The following is a 10,232-nucleotide window of genomic DNA, read 5'->3' on the forward strand; positions in this document are numbered from 1 at the left end:
TCTTTTTCTTGTCTATATTTACGGAACAAACCAATTGAACATTTTACTCTATGTTGAATTGTTGACTTGGCGCCATGCTATGCATGAAGAACACTGACAACTGACTCATGATCTAAGCCCAGTGCAGACCTAAAGTTTTAGCATTAAAATGAAAGAAAAAGGAATATAACACTAACAAGAAAAATACTGACAATATAATATCAAGTTTAATATAGTAAGCAAAATATTTGCGATGAATGAAAGTCTAATAATTTGAATAAATCTGTATAGAATATTAATTTGAATTGTCAGGACCACATTAATTAAAAATAATTCTAAAAATTGCTGAAAAAATTAAAAGATTGATCACATTAAAAAAACTCCTTGAAAATCCTAAATATAATAGAATCCACTTTGCATGCGGTCGCCTTCGGCTTCTCCCCCGTTGCCTTTGCTGCCACTACCCTATTCTTGCGTTGTTCTTTCACCATCTCTGCTACAGCTTGCACCCGAACCATCTTCGCATCTCATCCTTCTCCAACCACCAAGTCCCTCTTCTCGATGACTTGAACTTGCACCGGTTTCATTATGCCTAACCCATTCTTCGCTTCCTTGCCGCGCATCGTGAACCTTTACAAGCGCAAAGCAAAGACTTGATTCAACTCGAAAAGACCACAGCTGCACCACATCATCAATCTTGAGTTGATTATTCTTAACAACCGAATTCCACGTTTTGGTCAGAACATACATTGAGCTTTTCGTCATGTTCCACCTCCTAAAACTCAGCGTAGTCTCCTCCAATGATGGTTCTACCAAGCGCACTTGCATATCCTTTTTATCATTCAAATACTCTACCTCTTCTTTGCAGAGAAATTCATGTCTTTGGATTTGGGAGAATGGTATGGACAAGCGATTGGCTCCACGGTTTACGTCAGAGAAAAAGATTGGCTTTTGTATCACCAGAAGCCAATCCGAACCACCCATCTTGCTAGCGATATGCTCTTTGAAGTTTTCGGGCAAATCTGGCGGTGGGTTGGGGCAAAGTGGTTTTTCTGTCTTACTTCTCCTCAATTTCAATCCTTCCTCTTGTCTAAGTTTGCTTTCAAGTTCCCTTTCTAGATCAGAATTCTTGTCTAAGTTCTTCATCGGCATGCAATCCACCTCCTCTTGTTTGATCTTGAAGTTTTCCTTTTTCAGCTTATCCTCGGCAACTCTTGTTACCTCTAACAAATAATCGAAGACGCTGCAATTTGGACCAAGTTCAGAATCTTTGAAATCATCAATAGAGAGTAAATCCATATCTTTTTTTTTCTTATCCATAAATTTTTTAAGTAACGAGAAAGAAGTGTTTGCCTATTTGTTATAAAGTTATATATTTATACTAAAAATTAACCTAATAAAAAATAAATTATGATTAATCAATTATTTTATGTTTAAAAAAAGTTAAAATTTTGTCTATCAATTTTCAAACACCTACAGATTTCAAGCAATAAAATATAAAAAGCCAAAAAGTTAAGAAGAGAAGAATGCTTATGAAGGGAGAAAATATTCTAGATCGTGTGAGAACGATGGAAGAGAAACCAAGTATAGTAAGACTTTGGGTATTACAAAGTGGTTGACTTGGCGGGAGTTATGTTAGCCTTAAATACATGAGCAATTCATTATTCGTTTAGGATTAGGAGGATGAGAAGTAGGCAAATGGGGTGGGCTTTGTTAATGTAACGGTTGAGAGACAACAGTTATTATGGGCTTTTTACCTGAGAATGGGCCACATAGTTTGTTTTCGGGAGATATAGTCATAATGTGGGGAAGGCCCGGGAAGAGAGAGTTATTTAGGTCAGTTATTGTTATACGAATTACTTTTCGTAGAAAGCAAAATTCAATTTTGAATTATCAAATTCAAAGAAGTGGCAACCAAAAGCCAAGCCTGTGCATTAGGAAGAGAACAACATTAATTACCTTGTTTTATAAAATAAATGTATCAAAATTTTTTCGAGACATTCTTACTGATCCTTCATTCTTCACCTCTATGTATCAAATGCTTGTAAAACCTTCGGTGCATATCAAACAAGAACAATGGTCAATTAGTTCTGCTTAACATGGTTAGTCATCTCTGCTGTGACGTCGAAAGGCATATATCACCCAAGCCTCCACTTGTAATGGAAAACCTTTTTTATTAGTGAATAAATTCCTATTTTCTTTTTCCACTTTTGGAGTGATAGTTTTTAAAACATCTCGGCGTGCATGGACTTCTTTTTTCTGTTTCAAATTGTTCAGTAAGCAGATAAGTTCATAGAAACTTATATTCTAAAAGTATCATTGCAAGTGATACCATTACAGTTTAATAGTCTGTGATTCCATTGAAGAAAATTTGAGCTTGCTTTTTCATTTAATTATACATTTTTTGAACAAGTAACCTTACAACCCTCTTGAGTGGGATCTTTGATCTAAACCAAGTCAAAATAAACTTAGTTTTATCTCTTTAGCATATGAATAATCTCAAAACATTATAGTTTTTTGGAATTTTGACTCAGAGTCTATATTCATTATGATATCTTCTGTTTCAGGGTGTCTAAAGGTATAGGGGATTGATACATTTCATATGATGAAAGTTAACACAGCTGTATGATGTCATTATTTATTGTCTTGAGAACCATTTTGCAAGTTCTTTTGGTCTGGAGCTTATTTATCAAGGCACTTTTCCTTGTTCAAGGGCAAAGTTTTAGTTAAAATTTTCTTCACCCCCTGTTTGCTGCAAGCAATTTCGACAATTTCTGCTCAAAGATGAAGGGCACTCACCCAAAATATGTTTACTTAATATATATGGTTGTGCACAACCAACATTGTTATGATGATTGACAAAAGGGTGTATAAAATTGATGTATTGGACTAGTTTAAATAATGATATGATTATGTTGTTTTATCTTTCCAGACTGATTTGGCCACCATAATCCTTTTTCCATTGCTCTAAAGAACTTTGGCAGTAGGCACGTAGAGAAAGAAAAAGGTGAACCTTGTTTTTGGTTGGGGTCCATGTCGGATATTGGCTTTTGTACTCAGTTTACATTTTTGTTTTTATGAAAAGCCAGTTTACATTTTTTTTTAATGCAACAATTTTGATTCTGTAGATGCTAATGTTGAAATTTATGGAGGCGGTGGACAGTTAACCTTTCTACAACTGGAAAGGGAGTATCAGGATTGGCTTCTTCAAATGCATAACGATTATGATGAAGAAATTGGGTCTGGTGCAGATCAGCCAGTGTTTGTTGTCGGTCCCTTGAACAAGAAGGCACTAGGAATATCATCTGATGGTAACATTATCTATAAGCAGTTTGATGGTATATGAATGTTTGATAATTTTTTATATTTTCAACCTCATAAGTTTGCTTTAGATGAAATTTGTTAAATCAGGTAAGGTCTTGTATTTGTTCATTAATTTGCTTCTTTCCATCCTGTTTTGGCTGATATTGCGTGCTCATATATTGCCTCTTTTCAACTTGCAGTTTTAAGGGTTCGTAAAATTCTTAAGAGAAAGGGAGTATTGTGGGAAAGTGGGTAGAGAATCAAAGTTCTTAAGGGTACTTGTGCAGGGTTTCATAGGAACAATGTTTATGCTACATTAGAATATTTTTTGATTGAAGGATTTCAGGGGGATTTTGTTGGTAAGCAGTTTATTTAAACAGTGAGGAAGTTCAATTTACCAGTATCTTTAACTTAATTATTGTATTTTATACATCTTTATATTCTGGTGGCATGTCTGATATTTTCATTAATTTGTTTTAAACAGGAGAAGTTTGGATTATACGCACGCGGCCTGCTTGTGCATCTGCTTTTTTAGTTTCTTGTAGTTTTTTGTGTTAATTGCTCGTTGTTTACTTATATACTTATGTCCATTTCTGAAATGGAAGGCCACTAGGTGTTTTGAATTGCTGTATTCTTTCTGCAAAGGATGGAAATGCCAGCTTTGATGTTCGCAATTCATTATCTCGTCCCGTTGGTGTGATTGATTCTGGAAAGGTTAGCTTTTATTGTTTGTTCCTATAGTGCTATGAGATCTCCCCCTTTGCAGCTGCTTCATATGTTTGTTTAACATGCTGAATTCTGAGCCATTTGCAGTGCCTAGCTATTGATGATGCTGATTGGGACTGTCAACTTGAGAAACAATGTCAGAAGGCTCCCACAAGAGTTGACTTGGTGAATGCAAAACAGTGTCAAGAATTGGAGGTTGATGGGGTTGGTGGATTTTTATCTTCTCGTAAAAGAACTGTCAAATAATTTTGGCATTGTCACAACAGAATGTATAGCGTTAAAGATTGCAATCTCAATATCAATTTGCATGTGTGTGATATTTGACAAGCAATCGTCTATCTTCTTGGCGAATCAATTGGATAGTCATTATTTTTCTGCTTCCTGGTTCTATTAGTTGAAGCATCTTCAGCTCGACTTATTTCAATAATACTCATTTCTTGTCTTAGGCATTGCCAGCGGATGCCACAGTAATGCTGGACTAGTTCCTCCGGAGGAAATTGTGGCTGTTCTTCATCCAAGGAGTGTTGGTTCTTCTAGTGCTTCAAATGACTTGGACCAGAAGGACATTCTGAAGATTATTTTAGAGATGTCAGTGGAAGTCAATTTTAGAAGAACCAAGAACCATCAGAATGTTAAACATATTTACTCAGGCCAAATTACACCTTCATTCTGTAAAGGGTTTCACGGCTTGTACGTATTCTCACTTGGGCGCAAGTTCCCCCGCTTGTTTCAAGAAGCAGGCATACATGCCTTTCTTTTCTGCTGTGAGTAATTCAGAGACCCCTTTGTTTCTTGTTTCCTACTTTTATTTGTATAACCTCCTGTGTTTTGCAATTCTTGTGATCATGCAATCTAATGGAAGCTGACATTCCTTAGGAACATTCAGGTTGTCGGAAATGCAAGAAAATGCTGCTGGTAGTGCCTTCGCATAAGGTTGGGAAGTGGCAGCTTCTGAGTGATAGAAAGATTCCATAATATAATGTGAGGTAGGAACTTGAGGATATGAGTTGCGGATTTGCTGTTCAATGAACTCCCCACCAAATTAAGTTAAATGTTTTAGGAATTAATATTCTTTCTAGAAGTACATTGTGTTCTGGCCCACTTAGGAGTTCTAAGTTTTAAAAAAAAATAGAAGTTTTAAATTGGATCGGCATGAGATTAATTTTCTATAATATTAATTTTTCATAACAGAAAACATATTCAGCTTACTTGTTAATTACCTATTTTACTCTATGGTCATTGGACAGGGTGAGTTCATGTTTTCCAATTATCCCTATTGCATGCTATGACATATATGACAATCGGATGCCATTTTCCTCCATTCCTAACTTCAGGATCAAGCTTATTATAATGAAGGTTTGCTGGTTGATGTAACCAAGATGAAGCCATTCCTTTCTTCTGATAACTTGGTCCATAATATTAAGGTATGTATCTTCTATGAAATTTATTTCCCCTTAAAAGATCTTACATCTATAAGCCTAGAAATATGGAAGTCATTTTCTACGCATCTGCTCTTCCTTTTTGGTTGTTCTTTATGCAGCGGGATGTCAATTTCTGTTGAATGTCAAGATGCTCTGCTGTATATTTGTCATCTGCATGTAAAAGCTTTACTAGAGAAACAAATTTTTATTTGTTTTATAGTGCAACGTTCTGAGCGTATGTCAAGTTAAATATATATTTTTTTTTGGTACATATCAGTTAGCCCTTGAGCTTTACGGAATGTCAAAGCCTGTCCAGAAGTTCTTGGAAACCAATTACTCCCAGGTTTCATAATTTTCTACTTGAGGTGCAACTCTGTTATCATTTTGACAACCTAGATTTGCCTTAATTACGATTAAACTTCCTCTTTTGATGAGTTTGTTTTCTGCATATAAAGGTTCATGCTACCAGTTCTTACAATTTTTGAACCTTTTTTTCTTTTCAATCTATGTTTCTTGATTTCTTATTTATTCCGCATAGCTCCTGTCTTTGAATGTAGTTGATAGAATTCTGTTAAGAAAAATGGATTCCACATGAGATCAGTAACTGATATCATGTAGAAGATAGAATTCTGTTCGAAGTCTGTGTTGCCCTTCTTCCTTTTCCCTAAGCTTTTGTTGGACTTCGAGTTGAATATAGCATGGATTGGGGATATGTTGGTTCCAAATTCTGCAACTTGCAATCCAGACCTTTTGTTTTCCTCTTTTAATTAATAAAGGAGTCTACGTCTCAGAATGATGCATCATTACTTTCCTTTTTATTACCCTTTTGACATTGTCGTACATCCTTCCGAACATAGGTTCCTGTCCCTGGCAGATGCTTCAATTGGCAAAGTACCATGCAAATGCCACTGCCTTTACTAAACCTGCAAAGTAAACCATCAATACGAGAGAAGCAGCAGAAGCTGAGACATTGGGACATTGTGGGTTCATGTTATTTGTGCCAAATAGTCAGTTACAAATCTGAAAAGGAAAGCCTTTCATGTGTACTAATGTTATGTTTAAAGGAGTAGATAAGTGAGACACAAATCAGTTAAAAAGAAAGTGTCTAGCATTTCCTAAGAACATACAAAGTATGTGCCTATGTCTGCTCTTCAATAAAATATTCTGAGTGCACATGAAAACATTATTGTATACTAACTTTTTCAGATTTATAGCTACAAAATTATTCCAACAGGATGTTGGACAAACTTGGTACCGGGCAGTAACATTTTGACCTGTGCGTAACACCATCAAACTTTGTTATGTCTGAAATCTTTTTATATTAAAAATCAAAAATACAAGAAACTATTAACATGTCAAACTCTTATGCAGTATGCTTCTTTTCTTCATTGCTTTCCAAGAAATCTATCATGTAATTTCTTTCATTAAATAAATAAATTTATCTCTAATACACCACGATTTAAAACTTTGGTTTTCATATGAATGTTAATTTACTGCTTTCTTTTTAATATCTATTTTTGCTCTCCTCTTAAGAAACTGTTAAATGCAAATATGGAATCATACTTGACTAAAATTGAATAAATATCCATCATATAATATCATGTGTTCAGCTTTTTAAGGAAAATTTGGGATGCGGAGAAAGCAGTGGGTATTGTTAAAATTAGACAGACTTGATGGGTGAAATCTGGATGACCTCAAGATAATTCAGCTGCTACGGAAATTGCTCATTCTCCCACTCTGGCTGCTGCTCCCAACAAAGTTAGGAAGGTAAAAGCCAATGTGATCCTGGAAAGCACCGTCTACTGGTTAGTTTAAATTCAACGCGGACGGTGCAGCCGGGGACTGCCCGAATATGCTGTGGATTGGTGGAGCCCTTCGTGACAATAGTGGCGCTGTTAAGATTATCTTTTCCAAAGCAGCAGGCTGGGGGATGCCAATGTTGCTGAGGTTTTGACCATTCAAGAAGCTCTGGTTGTTTGTGTGGCATCTGATTGGTGTAACAGACTGGGGCTTTTTGTTGAGAGCGATTCTAAAAATGCAGTCAATTGGGTCCTGAAACCATCTTCCTCCCCGTGGCGTTTGAGACTTGGTTCTTAAGTTTCCAAGATGGAAGGTCAACCATATTTCGAGATCAGGTAATGAGATGCCGGATAATCTTGCTAAATCGGACGTTAGATAGAAACCATGACTTGCTGCAAATTGTTCTATAGCTTGTGGTGGATAGGCCGTAATATGGAGGTCTTTGTGTTGTATTGTTAGGTGTGAGTGCCTGCTTATCTGGGTCCTATTGGCATTTTTTGGACTGTGTTCACCTAAGGAATTGAAGCACTGTGGTCTTGTATGTCCTTGTATTCTGGGTCTGATTTGAGTTAGTAAGAGAAGGAAACAGGCAAGCTGGCTGTGCTTCCTACTCTTACTAATTTTTGTTGATGGCAATGTTTTCGAGAGTTGTGATAATATTGTTTTTCTGCTAACAATTGTAAATGGATTAGGTGCTGGCAGCTGATATTTGTATATGGTTTAGGTTCTGCCTTTGTTTGTTGAGGCAGGGAATGTCTGCTGGTGGTTTTTTGTAACCGGTTTGTGCTTAAGAAGGATAGGTCTGACTTGTAGGCCTGGTTCTTCTCATGGTTGTACAAAAGTGTTCCCTTCCTGGATTATGAATGAAATTTAATTTAAAAAAATAATAACAATATCAAGTGTAATGTAGCATACAAAATACTTGCGATCAGTGTAAGTTTAAGAATCTGAAAAAATGTCGATAGAACGTTAATTCGATTTGTTAATAAAATATTAATTGTAATAATTCTAAAAGTTGCTGGAAAAATTTAAAAAGTTAATTGTATTAAAAAATAAAACTTCATGAAAATCCTAAGGAAATAGAAACTACTTTGCGCTCGCGGCTTCTCCTCCAGCCTTTTCTGCCATTACCCTATTCTTACACCATCTCTCCAGCCACAGCTTATCCTTCTACAACCACCATGTCCCTCTTCTTGATGACTTGAACTTGCACCGTTTCCATTCTTCGCTTCCTTTCTGGACATCATCAACCTTTACAAGTGCAAAGCAAAGACAGGATTCAACTCGAAAAGACCACAGCTGCACCACGTCACCAATCTCGAGTTGATTATTCTTAACAACCGAATTCCACCTTGTGGTCAGAACATACATTGAACTTTTTACCATATTCCACCTCCTAAAGCTTAGGGTGATCTCCTCCAGGGACGGTTCTAACAAGCGCACTTGCATATCCTTTTTGTCATTCAAATCCTCTGCCTCCTTTTTGTAGAGAAATTCATGGCTTTGGATTTGGGAGAATGGGATGGAGAACCCACTGGCTCCAGGGTTTACGTCAGAGAAAAAGATGGGCTTTTGTATCACCAGAAGCCAATCCGAACCACCCATCTTGCCAACGATATGCTTTTTGAAGTTTTCAGGCAAGTCCGGCGGTGGGTTAGTATAACTTGGCATACCCATCTTTCTTCTCTTCAAATTCAGCACTCCATCTTCTTCTTTGTTGCTTTTAAATTTCCTTCTAAGGCCAACATTCTTGTTTAACTTCCCCAGCTTGAAATTGGTAGCATCTTCTTCTATTAGACTCTCTAGTTTGAGTGCATTGTTTTGAATTGAAGACAAAGCCCTGTGTTTTCTTTTCTTCACCTTGTTTGATCTCTAAATTTTTCTTTTTCAATTTCTCTTGATTAATTCTCGATACTTCTAATAAATAATCAAATCGATTTCAATTCGAATCAAATTTAAAATTTTTAAAATTTTTAAGACAAAGTAAATTTATATTTTTTTTTATAAAAATTAAATAAATTTTTTGAATAAAATAAAAAAAATATTTAATTTTTTTATATAAAGTTATTTTCTTGCAACAGAAGTTATAAGAAATATTTGATTCTTCTCCCTAGCAGTTTTTACTTGAAGTAAACGCTACTAAAATCTAGGGCTAGATATGAATAAGAGAAACATGGGTGGGCTTTGTTGATTTAACTATTGTTGTGGGCTTTTGACACGAGAAGGGGTCAGAGAATTTTTTTCAGGGGATAAGTTTTCAATAGCTTGTGACGTATCCTCAGCTTCTAATATCACCCGTTGGGACCCCACCTCTTCCATCTCATTGCCATTCAAAACTGATTTAGGCACCGCTGGGCTCCTGCCACCAAATCAGTCTTGGGGCACTTCTGATTTCTCTGGAGAAAGGCTATCCATATGATCTGGCGATTCCCGACTTTGAATTGAAACTGGCTGCTCCACTTTGTCCTGAGAAGCAGCAGTTGGAACAGCTTCTTCTTCGGCATATTCGCATCCAGCATTTCCGCGTCAGAAATCTTCTACAACATGATCAGAACTTTGCTCCTTCCCCATCTCCTGATCGGACGCTGAAATAAATTTCAACATTCCACCATTGACATTTGGGCATAGCATCCATTTGTAGACTCTGCTTCTCGTAGAGGTGCATGGCTTTCTGCAAGTCAGAAAACAAATTCCAACACACCGTCATTAGTTTAATTTCAGAGATTCAAATTACTATTTCATACCTTTTGCCAGTACAAATTTACCATGTTCGATATGGAAGAAGAAAAAAGTCTTTTAAACATTTCAGCTGGGTAGACCTGAACAGTATCATTTCTCAAAACTAAAAGAAATACTTGAAATTACAACAGATCTGTGCTCCATACAGTGAAAAATGCCCGGAAAGAGAGCATTCCCCAAATCAAGTTTCTACTGAAGTTCTCTTTCCTCAATTTCTCCTGGTCAACTCAAGAAGGTTCAAGTTCGGACCAAACTCAAAACCCT

At 36.3% G+C, this 10,232-nt stretch overlaps 3 protein-coding genes across 3 annotated transcripts in view; 1 reads left to right on the forward strand and 2 right to left on the reverse strand.

The window, feature by feature from the left end:
* The window catches only part of SDG29 (SET domain group 29), a 10,841-nt gene extending 10,708 nt beyond the window's left edge, over positions 1-133 (forward strand). The window contains 1 exon segment of the mRNA XM_021420567.2: positions 123-133. Coding sequence (XP_021276242.2) covers positions 123-133 — 11 coding nt within the window.
* Positions 134-8,399: 8,266 nt separating this feature from the next.
* Positions 8,400-8,906, reverse strand: LOC110424694 (B3 domain-containing protein At5g24050-like). The gene has a single exon (XM_021439329.2). The coding sequence runs from the start codon at positions 8,904-8,906 to the stop codon at positions 8,400-8,402; it is 507 nt and encodes a 168-aa protein (XP_021295004.1).
* A 468-nt stretch (positions 8,907-9,374) lies between these two features.
* LOC110424891 (LOW protein: zinc finger CCCH domain protein) overlaps positions 9,375-10,232 on the reverse strand; it is a 6,357-nt gene continuing 5,499 nt past the window's right edge. Inside the window, 3 exon segments of the mRNA XM_089785131.1 lie at positions 9,375-9,851; positions 9,853-9,900; positions 9,995-10,048. Of these exon segments, the coding sequence (XP_089641257.1) occupies positions 9,426-9,851; positions 9,853-9,900; positions 9,995-10,048 (528 nt within the window). The 3' untranslated portion in view covers positions 9,375-9,425.

This window comes from Theobroma umbraticum, unplaced genomic scaffold, assembly GCF_002168275.2.
Source record: "Theobroma umbraticum cultivar Fairchild unplaced genomic scaffold, ASM216827v3 scaffold_30.0, whole genome shotgun sequence".
Classification (NCBI taxonomy): domain Eukaryota; kingdom Viridiplantae; phylum Streptophyta; class Magnoliopsida; order Malvales; family Malvaceae; genus Theobroma; species Theobroma umbraticum.